We start from the raw sequence: 17,433 nt of genomic DNA on the forward strand, positions 1-17,433 counted from the left end.
AGCCAACGCGAGAGAGAGAGAATAAAATCTGTCAGTCGGACCTTTCTCCTCTGCGATGTTTTCTCCCAATCTCCTCCAAAAACACAAAACATCGACTGCTCTCTTTGCGGGGGGTGTTGAAACGATGTTCAAAATAAGAATTTTTGATTCATATGTGTTTTAGTAGCAAAAAAAAAAATGGTCGTATTGTCATTCTTTCTCAAAAAAAGTCCCAAGTACAGGGACGTAAGAAACAATTTGCTCATGTAAAAGGTCGAATCAACCTTGTGTGATAAAACAAGGCTAAAACACACATTAATTGTTAACAAATTTAATTCACTTGATATGGCTACTATAGCTTATAGTCAAAGCAATGATTTTGACTAAAAATATAACCTTGAAACCCACTTACATGTTAATACCAATTAAAATAAAGGTCGAAAACTTGTTCATCGTTTTTCTCCGCTTGAGGGGTTTGGTTCTTACGACGTTTTGAAAACTAACCCGAGATATATTCCATTTATATTGAAGGACACGATTAGGGCGGCAGTTTAGTACCCAATTATGCGTAGATGTGTAGCGCTGGGACAAACAGACTTGGTGTTGTTTTTAACCTTCTAACGCCCATGGTTACTCCAGAGCACCACTAATTTTTGTCTTCAAAATTAAATTTCTCTGCAACCATGCATTTTTTCAACCTGGTTCAACCTGCGTTAGTTTATATAGAATGTTAACTTATAACCATTAAAATTTCATCCAATTTGGTCGATCCAGTTACGAGTGAAAAACGTAAAACATCTTGATTACCTTCGGACAACAGAACTTCGGAAAATTGAGGATTTGCATAATCGAGTCTGGATTGTACTACAGTTCTACTTTTTTAAAGAAACTTTTGTATGAGATATTTTAAAATAATAATCTGGAAAGGCGGAAAAATACATTCTTCTAGGAATGCAGACCCTGGTCTCCGAGGTACAAAAAATAAGTCTGTTAAACAGCTAGTTTATGTTTGAATAAAGAGAGAGAAAAATTGTCAATAGGTCAATGTCCAACGTTTTATATCCAAATCGTTCCCCAAATCGCGGGAGTCGAAATAATAATTTTGAAAACACAATCTCTATGGTCAGAAGGGGGGGTTGGCGTAGGTCTGTTTGAAAAAAACAACCGATTCGAAGATATGCAATCGAATTTGCTCCGCTAGTTTCGCTTGTTCCCCCACCTGTGCCCGCAGCTCTGGTGTAAACTCCGGAAAGTTGTTGGAGAGCAATGAGCTAGCAGCAGCGCCACCACCGCCGTTGTTGTAAAATGTGGCCTGTAAGCTAGCGCCATTGCAATTGGCGGCCGTCGCCGAACCGGCAGCAGCGCCCCCCAGGAGGCAATTATTATGCTTGTTTTGCTGTAACTGTGAACCAGGCGCTTTGTTGTGTGAATTACTATGGTTCGAGCCGAGACTGCTGGTGCTGGCCGATTCACTACTTTCGGCGCCGCTACCGTTCGTTTGCAGCAGCTGGAAGAACGAGTGAAAATTCTGCGGTTCAAGTTCAAATGGTAAAACACCTCCTCCTCCTCCTCCTAATCCTGCCTCCTGCCGTCCTGCCTCCAGATAGCTTAGAACACTCACCGCTAGTTCGTGTTTGTCCTTTTTGCTAAGCGAACCGTTGTCTGGCGGGAGGACAGACGAAATCATATCACTAAGGGCGAGCGCCTGGCTGTCCAAGTCGCGGCCGGTCAGCTCCTCCGTCAGAACATAGGCTGTAACGATAAACGAATTTTAGAACTTTCGGCAGACCCCCTTCTCGAAACGCCGATCAGCAAACTTACGTTCCACGTGGGCAAACGCACAAAACACCGAACGCGGACAGTAGCCGGCCTGCTGAACGTCGTTGCACTTGGTTGACTTGTAGATCTCCGGGTGAAATTGCTGCTCGGTGCGCGTGTGACAGTACTGACAGTTGTCACCGGCCTCGCAGTTGGCCGGCTCGCCCCACTCTTCGCCGTGCTTGACGTTCGGGCACGGGGTCGATCTGAAGGAGGAAAACAAGAGCGCATTAAAAAACTACGCTGCCGTTAACTGCCGAAAACCGTAACTCACCTGTACTTGTACTTGCGCGGGCTGCGCCGCTTGTCCTTGCTGTTGTGGTACTGCGGGCAGGCGTAACCCTGGCGGCACAACCGTGGTGGCCGCTTGCACGGTTCCGTCTTGTAGTTGGCCAGCACGTAGTTTGTGTCCTGCCACTTGGGGTCCTCGTTCATCAGGTTGCGCTCCTTATCCAGCACGTTCGGCCCGTTCAGACATTCGCCGCTGGCCTCGGCCGCTTGCAGCGCTTCCAGCTCCTTGATGTCGTAGACGGGCGGGCGCTGGTCGTGGATGCCGTGGGCAAAGGCGCAGTGCTGGCCATTCTTGACACAGTACCCGCGCGCGTCCGTATCGTGCACGCACATGCACGTCTTGTAGTAGCGCAGGTGGTAGCGACGCTCGGTGTCACCGGCCGTGCGGTGCAAGAAGGGGCAACTGAAAGTAGAGTGGAAACAACGGACTTACTTCAGGACTGATACGAAAAAAGATGGGACATGTACCTAGTTCTCGTCTCAACTATTACAAGTAGTGACCTAGCTGAAGTTCTGTAAAATTTACCTTTGATTATAAAGGATCTGAAGGTGAGGTCATTTCAGATTAGGCAACACAGGGGGCATTGTTTCGATTCGAGAAATTTTGTGTTGAAACTCAATTCTTTGCGGTAATGAATTCTTCCCACTTTTAAGTATTTCAGGGGTTACATACAAGTAAATCGGCCAAAACACACACACTCAAATTTTATTTCAAATATGATTTCTGGGAAGGGACCATCCATAAACCACGTGGACACTTTTTTGGGAACCTCGAACCCCCCCCCCTCCTTCGTGGACAATTGTCCATACAAAAAAAATCTTTTTTGTATGGAGCGTGGACAATCGCCATACCCCCCCCCCCCTAAAGTGTCCACGTGGTTTATGGATGGTCCCGAATTAAAATTTACATTTTCAACTATTAATATAATCTAACACCAATGCAGCCAGTCCGATGAACACATGTTGGAAAATCTTGTCATAACACGCACGTTTCAAATCACCAATTTTTCGTCAAAACCGAACCTACTCAGAAACGAGTAAAGGGGGCATCTGTCAGATTTGAGTGAATTTTACTCAGAATTCCACGAAAACAAACTGAGTGTTATTCACCCAGATCTGTGTGAAATGCACTCAAATTTGACAAATGCCCCCTTAGGTTCGGTTCTGACGAAAACTGAGTGATTTGAAACGTGCGTGTACATCTGAGAACACCCGAAATGTAATACAAAAATTAATGCTGCAAGGCCTACTGCATTGTATTTACCGCAGAGAGGTTTCTATGTTGTGAACAGAACACATTTTGGAACACCTGAATCAGGGTGACCACTCAAATCCCATTTTCAAATTCGCGACATTTTCTCGACTTTTCCTGAACCTGAAATGTTAAATCTACAGGGGAGGACATACATTTTTAACTAGTAACAAAAGCAAAGGGGGAAAAAAGTTAAAAAAGTTTAAAAATTGAATTAACGAACCATGGTTTCAACATTTGAATGAAAAAAGTGTTTAAAAATGTATTATACACCTTTCCAGTTATGAATACAAAAAGACGAGTTGTTCCTTTCTTCTTTCTATCTTTGTATTTATAGTAATGCATTCTGCTTTTTTTTTTTTTTTTGGGAGGGTGGTCCAGCCGCACATCGTTGATGTTGAAACCTCTAAACTGGGCCCTCGTCCTGTCACGTCCGTCAGTAGTCTTGTCGTACATTACAACTAGAATCAGATCTGCCAATGAATTAGTACACTTCGACCAAATAAACACTGACGCTGTATGGATCTGACTCTAGAATAAATGCACAGTTGTGTGTTATTCATAAGTCCAACTTATTCAATTATTCATTTAAGTCCAAATATTCATTTGCTAACTATTTTGGATTGAAAATCTAAATTTTAATCTAAAATCCTCTAAACTTAATGTTCAAAACTAAACGTTCCTTTAACTGTTGCAGTACTACTTCTATAAAAAAAAAACAATAAAAATGTGTGAACTGATATACAAATAGGATAGAAATCGCGATTTTAAAAACAAATTACCATTTACGTCAAAAGATCCGTAGTTCCTCGATTCGCAACAATGGTCAATACAACCATAATCCGAAAACCGTTAGTTCAACAGATCAACGAATTTTGTCCGATATCATAACATTATTGATTGATCGAGACTCTATGGACAATTTGACATAAAAGAATGCCTAGTATTCTACATCAATCAAAGTTTATTGACAGCATTACTCTAACTTAACAATTGCAACTAAATTTATCATTAAATAGATTTGGAAAGCATATAGATTTATTTTAAATGCTAATGCTAAGCAACAAATCAATTGTACTATCCTGAAGTCCCACCTAAATCCCCCATTGTGATAGTGAAAAAGTCACAGAAGCAGCGGTGTCTTGTGCAATTGTGATATTTTTCACGAAGACAGCTTATCGGTCAACGCTTAAGCCCTGGGGCTGCGGCAAAGCGAGTTCTCGTAGCATGAATTGGTGTCCATAGTGCTTATAAAAAAGAATGTATACCCAAATTTTAACTAATGCACTAATGGATCAAATCATGCCCCTTGACTTTACAAGGCCCAGGGATTTATAGTAATGCATTTTGCTAAAACGTTAAACCAAACCACAACCTGTCCAGTTGTATTGCAATCCTTAGTTTCCAAAATACCTAAATATTGACGAAAAGTTATTACGGTGCTGTAAAATACGTTTTAGATCGTTTCAATTTGATTTGACTTCAACTTTCAAAATTTTGAAGTTTTTTGAAAAAAAATATATTTTTTTGGCCGCCTGATTTTTCGGACCAATTTTGAAGGGGGGCGACTTGAACTTTGAAAAATATTTGCAACAGCCTATGGTTTTCATATAAAACATCATTGTTGTATTTGAAAAATCAAAATTTCAAAATCGGGCTTTGTCATGCACACGGGATATGTCTTGAGAGTCTTCACTCAAATGTCAGCCACTTTGGTCCATCCAATCTTGAGATATCGTGACACTAGTAAATCAACTCAGTGTCAGTTCGCTTTGCGCATGGTCAAATTTCAAGAATAAATTGTCTGATACTCACTTTAAGCATGAAATATCTTCATGAAACTTTCAGAAGTGATTGGACATCATATATTAGTGGATCTGATAAATTTTATGTAGAATGAAATATTGAATAGTTTACAGGAAGATTTTTTAATGTGCTTTTTACGAAAAGCGATAAAAATTGCCATTTTGGGACTACTCTAACACGGGTGTAATCTTAAGGTGGTAGATGGTGTCTTTCACTTTTGGGTCAGTGACTGTAAGTATGGTTCTTAATTCAAGGTCCAGAAATAGTAAATTGAAAGGAAAAAATAATCACTATATGCAAAATGCTTCTACAAACAACACAAAGAAAACCATTTTTGGAGGGAAACATTCTGAATTAAGATTTGAATGTTTTTCTAAAACAAACATGGCCGCCAAATGGCCGATCGGGAATGATGCCTTAAAATTAACATTTTTATTTTAAAATTCACATTTTTCAAACAATTTTGACTAATTTAAATTTATCAATAACACAGTTTGTTAATAATTTCGTATGGAAAAGTAGTACAAGGTATGTAAAAAAAAAACCGAACTACATAGGACACTACAGAGGCACTTTGATTTTGTTTGCGGCCCTAAAACGAGCCGGTTGGTTCAAAATTCAAATCATGCATCAAAACTTAGTTTTGGAGGCAAAAAAAAATATTTTTAACGGAAAATACATTTCTATTGATTTTTACTCAAACTTGGAACTTTATATACCTAGCCTCAAATTAAATTTTATTGAAATTTGATAAACTTAGTTTTACAAACATTTAATTTTAATATTTGAGATTAATTTAATTTGCACACTTTTGGGCTGGAATTTATAAAAAAAAACACGGTTTTTAAAGTAACAATTTTAACGAAACTATTGTTGAAAGCACTATTGAAAAATACGTTTTTGGAAAAATAAATAAACATGGACATTCTTCCCAGTGTTCGCATAAATGTCCCATATGCATATTCAGCAGGTTGAGAAAACTAGTTTGAACAAATCTAGAGTTTTTTTTATTAGGTCCAATAGTTTATTGGTCCTTTAAAAAAAAAACTCTGAAAATGTATCCTATTTATTAAATTTATACGATAATTTTATTGCATATTCATTCAAATTTCATTGAATATTATTCATTCAACAGTAGAGGTGGGCAAAACCGCTCTTTTTAAGGAGCCGCTCATTTTCGTTCGCTCATTAAAAAGAGCCGCTCTTTTGAACGGCGCTTTCGCTCTTTTTCAAAATTAGGATGAAAAGGGTATTTTTTTAAATGGTGTGATTTTTTAAGTTATTTCATATTGGATTCTTAAAAATTATTTGATGAAAAAAAATTAAAACTAGAAATGAGATTATGAAAACCATAAGTCTTTGCAGTATCTATATGTCAAGATTTCTACTCGAACCTAAACGTTCGAGTAACTGAATGGCATCCAAAGATAAATCTAGGATTTTGGAAAAAATGATAATAATTTTAAAATTGCCTTTATTTCTACCAAAGTTGAACTAATAGTTTTGGATTTTATCTACTAAATTTGGAGAAAATATTCTGTGAACTCTTTTCTACATCCTAATTAATCGATAAAGTTTATAAACGCTAAAGTTTAATCGGACAAAAGGATTTCTAGAGTTTTTTTGAATAGGTCCTATAAACATATAAAAGACAATAGTTTATAGGTCCTTTAAAAAAAAACTCTGGATTTATTGTTTCCCAAAATCTCTAAGCTCAAATTTGTATTCGGGTAATATTTTAATGTACGATCAGTTATACAATGAAAAGTTGTTTTTTCATTTTAATTAGGAAATCCTTGAGAAAATCATTGGCTTTTAAAATTTTAAAGAAAAGTAGTTAACTGAAAATATGAGTTTTAAAACATTTTAAGTGATGTTCAAATATTGTCATAAATACTATTTAGAGTCTTTCAATATATATTGATGAGAAAGTTGCAATAGACACCCCTATGAAATATGACGATTAAGCTCTCATAATGTCGGGAAATAGCCTCTTTTTAACCTGCAATTTTTTTATCCTAAACTACTAAACTGCCGTTCTACGCATAATTGTCCCATGTTCAAAAAAGTGCAACTGAGAAAAACGCGATTGAAATTTTTCGATCGATTTCTGTGTTTCTACGCATAATTGTCCCGTGGGTTCCTATTCGCCCTATGTGTCCCTAATCGCCCCAGTTAGCAGTGTATCACTCTTTTTTGTGATCCTCTTGCTAAACAACAGGTAAACACGACATAATGCTTCATAAAACTATTGATTCCGTATGAGAAAATACTTGGTGGGACAATTATGCGTAGAAGTACAACGATGGGACAAACAGACTTGATGTTGTTTTCAGTGAGTTTCCGAACAAAGTACCAGATTTTATGTGTTTTTCTTAAAGTATACGACAAACTAAACATAAAAATGTTAAAAAGTCAAAATCGACAAAAAATGACATGGGACAATTATGCGTAGAACGGCAGTAAAGTACTTGAAAAAGTATACAATGGGACAATTTTGGGACTATTTTTTATTAGCATTGAAATATTTTCAATTCTCTCAAACAAATTTAAAACTACAACTTGTTGGAAGTTCAATAATTTATATTTATAACAAGTTTAAAAATCATTCCTTGGAACGGTTCTTTCAAAAGACCGGAGTATAAAAAAGAACCGCGGTTCTTTTTTTGTGAGCCATGGTTCGTTCGCTCTTTTTAGGGAACCGGCTCTTTGAGCGGCTCGCTCTTTTTTTGCCCACCTCTATTCAACAGGGATCGCAATAACGTTCTTATTTATGCTTTTGTGAACTTTTCATTAAACACTGTCCTGATTTCTTGCTATCAATTTGAAAAAAAAGTACGCAAAATGTTATGTTAGACCTTATATGTGAATATTTTCTTCATAGTTCATCAAAATACTAACTCAAACGAATCATGCAACATCAATCGGCTTATCTTGCATACAGTTTGCCAAAAAATTGCGCTTCCAAAATGTCCAACACACACCGACCATTCTCTAATACGTAATCGCGTGCAGTAAACTTGAACTTGAACGAAGGCCATTCAAATAAAAAAGCGAAAAGCCTCTGCCAAAACCACCACCACCAATACGAGGCCAGTTTGTTTGCCAAAATTGTGTGTAGAAAATGAAAACGATTGTAGGACGTGTGGCTGAATAACAGCAGCGCGCAGTCGGCCCAAAACATCGGTTGTAGAAAAGCAACAACGCTGTTTCGTGTGCGTCTTTTATGACGATATTCTACGCCGTTTGGTTTCGCTTTCATTTGTCAGAAGCTTTAATAGAAGGAGAGAATCCTAAACTCCGCCGTGAGCAATGTATCATCGTTGCGGATCGATCTGAATTGCTAATGCTCACGACTATTTTGGTTTTTTTTTAGGATTTGTGAGTCTGATATGTCCTTTTTTGCATGATTCATAAATATTAAAGCATATTTAAGTATAAAGTAAAATACCTAGGCAAAATTCTCAAATCTTTGAAAGGTTAAGAATTTTGTCTAATTCCATTTAGCTGATTCTCACTATTTAAACAAATTATTTCGCAGATTTTTAACAGAAAATTGCTTGCTAACTGCTTATTAAGCTAATAGAGTATCGCACTTTTTTTATGTTCCAGATAGTAATAAATCAACATGCAACACAAACTTAAGTCGCAGTTTCCAAAATACATAATGCCTGTTTATGTCCAAAATTGCCTTCCGACAGGTAACCCTGATTCTATCTATCTCTTTCCCTTTAATGTTATCTTATTGCGTAGCAAAATAAAAGTTTGTTCCATCAGTCGTCAGTAAAACTCATAAACAATTTCAGTACGGCTCCGCTGCACACCAATACAAAATGCTGCAAACCGAATCTAAAACTAACACATAGCAAAAACATGTGATTTTTTGTCCACTGCAAGAGTCTTCTAAAAGACGCACAGTGGTACCAATGACTAACAAAAGTGGTTAAAAAATAGTTTGAACTAGAGGTGTGTGTGTGTGTGCAACCAACCAAACGGGACCACGCGGTCACTTCTTACAAATTGAGTTGTTTCCATGTATTTTTAGATCTACATTCTATACATGCAAATAACTCGCATAGGCATTTGGAAGGTGTTAGCTCTGCCGAGCTTCGGTGACCCATTTCTACGCTGGCTAGCCGAGCGCGAGGTACTTCAGCTTTATCGACAAGCCCCGCCCTGAAGAACGTTTGCACCAATCGGGTTCAAACGTTATTTAGAACTTCCGAACCCTTGTCAAATGGACAAGGACCCAGCGCGTATATAGTTGTTGATAGTAACAGTATTCCTAATTCCATTCATAGCTCACCAAGCCGTGATGGCCTAGTGGTTAGCATTTTTGCTTACCAATCCAAAGGACGGAGGATCGAACCCCGACTCGAGCGAGTTTGATTTTTCGTTCATGTTCAGAGTTTCAAGATTAATATTTCCTATACTTTCTCGTTGGGAGCAGATGGGAATCGAACCCAGGACCATTCGCTTACAAAGCGAACACCGTGACCAGTCAGCCACGGCCGCTCCCTTAAAAAATAGTTTGAACTAGAGGTGGGCAAAAAAAAGAGCGAGCCGCTCAAAGAGCCGGTTCACTGAAAAGAGCGAACGTACCGTGGCTCACAAAAAAGAAACCGCGGTTCTATTTTAATCTCCGGTCTTTTGAAAAAACCGTTTCAAGATGGCATGATTTTGATATAAATATAATTTATTGAATTTAAAAAAAAATAGTATTAAATTTGTTTTGAGAATTGGAAATGCAATTTAGATTTAAGTTTGGATGCCATTCTATTACTCGAATGTTTAGGTTCGAGTAGAAATCTTGACATAGAGACCACCAAGACCTATGGTTTTCAAGGGCATCTTCTCGTTTTCAGTTTAATTTTTTTATCAAATAATTTATAAAAGTCCAATGTGAAATAACTTATAAAATCACACGATTCTTAAAAAAAACCTTTTCATCCAAATTTTGAAAAAGAGCGAAAGAGCCGTTCAAAAGAGCGGCTCTTTTTAATGAGCGAACGAAAATGAGCGGCTCCTAAAAAAGAGCGATTTTGCCCACCTCTATTTTGAACTGATCAATTTATTCGATTCAATTAATTTTGTTAGAATTTTTGTAACATAATAGAGGTTAAAGTTTTTTTTCAGGAGCGGCCGTGGCTGACTGGTTACGGTGTTCGCTTTGTAAGCGAATGGTTCTGGGTTCGATTCCCATCTGCTCCCAACGAGAAAGTTTTAAAGAACACATACATTTGAAATGATGAATATGAACGAAAATCAAAGTCCCAGCGATCGAACCCCACCTCCAGCAGGTGGGGTTCGATCCTCCGTCCTTTGGATTGGTAAGCAAAAATGCTAACCACTAGGCCATGACGACTTGGTGAGCGTGGACTGGAATTAGGAATACTGTTACAGAGAGCGAGTTGTGGCGCTATAACCACGGCAAATAGTGTCCAGGGCATTCGTGGAAATACAATGTCCCATCCCAGAGGGTCCCGGAGTACCAAACCTACTTAGCATGGTGCTCCCAACGAATACAACCAAAATCACGGAGCGTATGGTGGTGTGTCTCCACGCTTCTTCCTCCCCTGTCGATTCAGAATTGTGTTGTTGTTCGAACACTCAGTGCTCAAACTCAACCCAATTACGAATCATCTCTGCGATACGGCTTTACGCAGTAGGCCTGGCCGCTTTAACGCTTGTGATGTTTCAATGCATTTTCGATGCAATGGCGCACTACAAATGTTAATAAATGACAAGAAGAGTGCTAGGCGTCATCTAACCTAAGGCACTCTCCAGGATCCCTTCGAAAGATTGGCTGCGCTAGGGTCTGATTAGATTAGATTAGATTAGATTAGATTAATAGAGGTTAAAGTTTTTTTCAAATTCAATTCAATTCAATTGTGTTTTATTAGAATTTAACAGTTCTGCTCCAGGATGTTACATTTGCAATTCAGAGATTTGGAGAACCTTTCAACTGAGATCAATTCATAAGGCTTTGCAGGGATGGTACATATTTATACGTTTAGATTTTGCTAGCTGAGTGCTCTTTTAGGAAAAATAAGTTTTGAGAAAAAAACCCTAGATATTTTTTTTTCAAATATGATTTATAATTTAGCTACAGTTCAGTTGTAAGTAATGGGATAATCTAGCAATCGATTTGGTAAGAGAAGATTAAATTACAAAAAATAACCTTCGAAAACCTGATCAACTTATGATTCACGAGGAAGACATAAAAAGCAAGCCTAAGAAAAAAAAATCTCGTGGTTTAACTTTTGGACGTAAGAATATTAGCTTTCTCAGTCAAAAGCATGTTGTAAAGAACCTACTAGTCTGCCTGCATTTATTGGCAGAAACGTCAGCTTGCATACATTTGGCTTTGGCTCCGAGCAGCGATGGAATAATCTTCATCAAAAGAAAATCATTGAACGTTCATCAAGAGAAAAAATCCGAAGGGAGCATGGCTCTCCTCTCTCGCGCACGAAAGATCGGTAAAAGGAATCTAAAAAAATCATCATCTTGATTATTCGGCGGAACATCTTTTTCACTACTACACTTGCAAGTGTAACGTCACAAGTCGAAAAATGACCTGTCAAATTTTGTAGTTGGGCAATGTGTGTAAACAAAGTGAAATAAATACTTTTACGTGGTGCTGATAAGGAAATTCACAAAAAATCATCAGCAGATTGATTTTCTTGAAGAATTTCGGGAGCGATTTTCTTTTACGTGATTTGCCTCCTCTCTCTTTCGCGGGTGAAGAAAGTTCGCTAGCGAAATTGATTTTTTTGCGATTATTCCATCCCTGGCTCCGAGTTTTTCAAACTGTCAAACATAAAAAAGAGCGAGTTTGTTTGCCATAGTCTAATAGCTTTTTAAGGCTGGGTTGTCCAAGTATTTGGCCAGGCGGACTGGATTTGTTTGCAGAAACGTCAGCTTTTTACGATTTTTTTTCCAAAATTTATAAATGCTTTATTTTTTAAAAGATCCAGGTTGTAACAACATTTCTTTTTGGCGGGCATTCAGAGGCTTGTTCCGTTGGGTGAATTGAGCCCTATTCCCAAATATGAGCTCGATTGCACGTGATTGCGCAAGTTTTGATATCACTAGTTCGTCCAAAAACTTATATTGAATATTCAAAAATCTGTTGATTTGGTCAGCATTTACGATCGATTTTTGGAAAAGTTGTAGGTATGAATGAGAGGAATTCAGGAAAATTCACTTCTCATAAAACAAATAATTCTTGACTTTTTTTTGATAAGGTCCTATAAACAAATGTAAACATTGAGTGTATCCCGCTTACTCCGATGAACTTTGACATAAGGTATGAAAGGGATACACTCAATGTTTACATTTGTTTATAGGACCTTATCAAAAAAAAGTCAAGAATTGTACAAAATTACCATTTTTGAATGATATTTTTTCTGTTTTAGATATCTCAACATGCCATCTTTCAAGCATAGCACGAGATTTAGATAAATCAATAACATAATTTTGTTAATTTTTGAAAAAGTCATGCTTTTTCGAAAGCGTTGAAAATAATGTCAGAAACAAGTTGACCTGACCTAGATCTTTTCGAAAATTGTAAACTAACAAGCTTTTGATATGAATGAATAAAATTTTGTACAGCTGACTTTCAAAAGCAAAAGAGTTTTAAATTTTACGCACACGGAAAACCGGCATTAGTCTTTAAAGACTTATTTTTAGCCTTTTTTGAAGTTCGGTCAGTATTGTCAGAAAAAGGCCTAAAAATTAGTCTTTTTTTGGGCCTAAATTTTAGGCTTTTTTTAGAACTTAGTGCAAAACTTAGAAAAAGACTAAATTTAAGGCTTTTCTGTACTATAAACTTTGGTTCACGATTTGACATGTCAAATCAGAAAAAGTTGAAAGTTGCCGGTGGAGGTTGCAGTTCGTCGGACGGGGCAGGATTTTGGCCAGTTTGCAGGTAAGTTTTTGTGTTTTTCCTGCCGGAAGGTTCGGCCGGAGTGAGTAAGCGGCCGAACGGTAAATTCTGGTTCTCGGTATGGTGGAGGAGGACGGGAAGGCGTGAATTGAGCCGTGTTTTTCTGCAGATGGAGGAGGGAAGGAACATTCTTTTTTGTGGACGGCGTTGTGTTTGTGAGTGCTGGAGGAAGTTTTGAGTGCGACAACAGAGGACAGAAAATCTCGGAATCAATCCGCCGGGGATTGAAATTCAAAGTGGAAGCGTAAAAGGACAACGAAGCGGGAGTGGACAACCGACGGTGGCGGTGAAAATGATGGTGGTGGTGGTGGTTGTGTTTGTGAATGAGTGTGTATGAGTGGTGTGTGTGTGTGTGTGTGTGTGTGTGTGTGTGTGTGTGTATGAGCGCAATTTTGAAAATTTGCGTGAGTGCTACTCCGTGTGTGTGTGTGTGTGTGTTCAAAAATTTAAAATTTTTAAAATTCAAAATTTCCAAAATTCAAAAAATTATAAATTCAAAAATTTAAAAATTCCAAATTTCCAAATTTCAAAAATTTAAAAATTCTAAAATTAAAAATTCTAAAATAAAAAATTCTAAAATTCAAAAATTCTAAAATCCAAAAATTCTAAAATTAAAAAAATCCAAAATTCAAATATTCTAAAATTTAAAAATTCAAAAATACAAAAAATTCAAAAATTCAAAAATTCAAAAATTTGAAAATTCAAAAATTTAAAAATTCAAAAATTCAAAATTTTAAAAATTCAAGAATTCTAAAGTTCAAAAATTCAAAAAATTCAAAAGTTCAAAAATTCCAAAAAACCAAAATACCAAAAATCCAAAATTCCAAAATTCCAAAATTCTAAAATTCTAAAATTCAAAAATAAAAAAATTCAAAAATTCAAAAGTTCAAAAATTCAAAAATTCAAAAATTTAAAAATTTAAAAATTCAAAAATTTAAAAATTCAGAAATTCTAAAATTTTAAAATTCTAAAATTCTAAAATTCTAAAATTCTAAAATTCTAAAATTCTAAAATTCTATAATTCTAAAATTCTAAAATTCTAAAATTCTAAAATTCAAAAAATTATAAATTCAAAAATTTAAAAATTCCAAATTTCCAAATTTCAAAAATTTAAAAATTCTAAAATTAAAAATTCTAAAATAAAAAATTCTAAAATTCAAAAATTCTAAAATCCAAAAATTCTAAAATTAAAAAAATCCAAAATTCAAATATTCTAAAATTTAAAAATTCAAAAATACAAAAAATTCAAAAATTTGAAAATTCAAAAATTTAAAAATTCAAAAATTCAAAATTTTAAAAATTCAAGAATTCTAAAGTTCAAAAATTCAAAAAATTCAAAAGTTCAAAAATTCCAAAAAACCAAAATACCAAAAATCCAAAATTCCAAAATTCCAAAATTCTAAAATTCTAAAATTCTAAAATTCAAAAATAAAAAAATTCAAAAATTCAAAAGTTCAAAAATTCAAAAATTCAAAAATTTAAAAATTTAAAAATTCAAAAATTTAAAAATTCAGAAATTCTAAAATTTTAAAATTCTAAAATTCTAAAATTCTAAAATTCTAAAATTCTAAAATTCTAAAATTCTAAAATTCTAAAATTCTAAAATTCTAAAATTCTAAAATTCTAAAATTCTAAAATTCTATAATTCTAAAATTCTAAATTTCTAAATTTCTAAATTTCTAAAATTCTAAAATTCTAAAATTCTAAATTTCTAAAATTCTAAAATTCTAAAATTCTAAAATTCTAAAATTCTAAAATTCTAAAATTCTAAAATTCTAAAATTCTAAAATTCTAAAATTCTAAAATTCTAAAATTCTAAAATTCTAAAATTCTAAAATTCTAAAATTCTAAAATTCTAAAATTCTAAAATTCTAAAATTCTAAAATTCTAAAATTCTAAAATTCTAAAATTCTAAAATTCTAAAATTCTAAAATTCTAAAATTCTAAAATTCTAAAATTCTAAAATTCTAAAATTCTAAAATTCTAAAATTTTAAAATTCTAAAATTCTAAAATTCTAAAATTCTAAAATTCTAAAATTCTAAAATTCTAAAATTCTATAATTCTAAAATTCTAAAATTCTAAAATTCTAAAATTCAAAAAATTCTAAAATTCTAAAATTCTAAAATTCAAAAATTTAAAAATTCTAAAATTCTTAAATTCTAAAATTCTAAAATTCTAAAATTCTAAAATTCTAAAATTCTAAAATTCTAAAATTCTAAAATTCTAAAATTCTAAAATTCTAAAATTCAAAAAATTCTAAAATTCTAAAATTCTAAAATTCAAAAAATTCTAAAATTCTAAAATTCTAAAATTCTAAAATTCTAAAATTCTAAAATTCTAAAATTCTAAAATTCTAAAATTCTAAAATTCTAAAATTCTAAAATTCTAAAATTCTAAAATCCTAAAATTCTAAAATTCTAAAATTCTAAAATTCTAAAATTCTAAAATTCTAAAATTCTAAAATTCTAAAATTCTAAACTCAAAAATTCAAAATTTCATTATTCAAAAATTCTAAAATTCTAAAATTCTAAAATTCTAAAATTCTAAAATTCTAAAATTCTAAAATTCTAAAATTCTAAAATTCTAAAATTCTAAAATTCTAAAATTCTTAAATTCTAAATTCTAAAACTCTAAAATTCTTAAATTGTTAAATTCTTAAATTCTTAAATTCTTAATTTCTTAAATTCTTAAATTCTTAAATTCTTAAATTCTTAAATTCTCAAATTCTTAAATTCTTAAATTCTTAAATTCTTAAATTCTTAAATTCTTAAATTCTTAAATTCTTAAATTCTTAAATTCTTAAATTCTTAAATTCTTAAATTCTTAAATTCTTAAATTCTTAAATTCTTAAATTCTTAAATTCTTAAATTCTTAAATTCTTAAATTCTTAAATTCTTAAATTCTTAAATTCTTAAATTCTTAAATTCTTAAATTCTTAAATTCTTAAATTCTTAAATTCTTAAATTCTTAAATTCTTAAATTCTTAAATTCTTAAATTCTTAAATTCTTAAATTCTTAAATTCTTAAATTCTTAAATTCTTAAATTCTTAAATTCTTAAATTCTTAAATTCTTAAATTCTTAAATTCTTAAATTCTTAAATTCTTAAATTCTTAAATTCTTAAATTCTTAAATTCTAAAATTTTTAAATTCTTAAATTCTTAAATTCTTAAATTCTTAAATTCTTAAATTCTTAAATTCTTAAATTCTTCAATTCTTCAATTCTTAAATTCTTAAATTCTTAAATTCTTCAATTCTTAAATTCTTAAATTCTTAAATTCTTAAATTCTTAAGTTCTTTAATTCTTTAATTCTTTAATTCTTTAATTCTTTAATTCTTTAATTCTTTAATTCTTTAATTCTTTAATTCTTTAATTCTTTAATTCTTTAATTCTTTAATTCTTTAATTCTTTAATTCTTTAATTCTTTAATTCTTTAATTCTTTAATTCTTTAATTCTTTAATTCTTTAATTCTTTAATTCTTTAATTCTTTAATTCTTTAATTCTTTAATTCTTTAATTCTTTAATTCTTTAATTCTTTAATTCTTTAATTCTTTAATTCTTTAATTCTTTAATTCTTTAATTCTTTAATTCTTTAATTCTTTAATTCTTTAATTCTTTAATTCTTTAATTCTTTAATTCTTTAATTCTTTAATTCTTCAGATCTAATCAAACTACGCCAATCTAGTTCTGAGCTAAACTCTAACTCTTAATTTACTGTCTCTCTCACTTAAATGAAATCACCCAATTTTTAAATAACTATCAAACTGTCACAACTCATCTTCAAAATATTGATTTTTTTTTATTTTCAGGTCATAGCTGAACGCATCCGTGAATCTGTTGTATTGCGAAATTACCGAATAAAATTTTTTTTATAAATATTTAAATAATATATAACAATATTTTATTTTCTACCCTTTGTTCCCGCCATTTTGATCCCCTAGGCTTTTCAGGCCTAAAAATAAGTCTTAAACAGGTTCCGCCATCTTGGATTATGTCCTCTTTGATCCCCTCCCATTCCCTGCAAAAGCCTAAAAATTAGTCTTTTAAACCTATAAATAAGTCTTTTTAGGCCTAAAAATAAGTCTTAATCAAGTTCCGCCATCTTGGATTACGTCCGCTTTGATCCACTCCCATTCCCTACAAAAGCCTAAAAATTAGTCTTTTAAACCTATAAATAATTCTTTTTAGGCCTAAAATTAAGTCTTAATCAGGTTCCGCCATCTTGGATTATGTCCGCTTTGATCCCCTCCCATTCCCTGCAAAAGCCTAAAAATTAGTCTTTTAAACCTATAAATAAGTCTTTTTAGGCCTAAAAATAAGTCTTAAACAGGTTCCGCC

The 17,433-nt window shown here is 33.1% G+C and overlaps 2 protein-coding genes across 12 annotated transcripts in view; both read right to left on the reverse strand.

Moving 5' to 3' along the window:
* Window positions 1-17,433, reverse strand: part of LOC120413521 (disintegrin and metalloproteinase domain-containing protein unc-71) — a 982,641-nt gene that overhangs the window by 134,914 nt on the left and 830,294 nt on the right. The gene's annotated exons all lie outside the window — the stretch shown is intronic.
* LOC120430552 (RING finger protein unkempt-like) overlaps window positions 1-17,433 on the reverse strand; it is a 39,160-nt gene that overhangs the window by 17,465 nt on the left and 4,262 nt on the right. The window contains exons 3-6 of one of the 3 annotated variants that reach the window (XM_039595667.2): window positions 2,072-2,491; window positions 1,801-2,003; window positions 1,601-1,731; window positions 1,199-1,486 (exon numbers count right to left, since the gene is read on the reverse strand). In XM_039595667.2, coding sequence (XP_039451601.1) covers window positions 1,199-1,486; window positions 1,601-1,731; window positions 1,801-2,003; window positions 2,072-2,491 — 1,042 coding nt within the window. Of the gene's footprint in view, window positions 1-1,198; window positions 1,732-1,800; window positions 2,004-2,071; window positions 2,492-17,433 lie in introns of all 3 variants that reach the window. The other 2 variants (XM_039595666.2, XM_039595668.2) reach the window with 2 other exon arrangements.

The sequence above is a fragment of the Culex pipiens genome, chromosome 1 (assembly GCF_016801865.2).
Source record: "Culex pipiens pallens isolate TS chromosome 1, TS_CPP_V2, whole genome shotgun sequence".
NCBI lineage: Eukaryota > Metazoa > Arthropoda > Insecta > Diptera > Culicidae > Culex > Culex pipiens.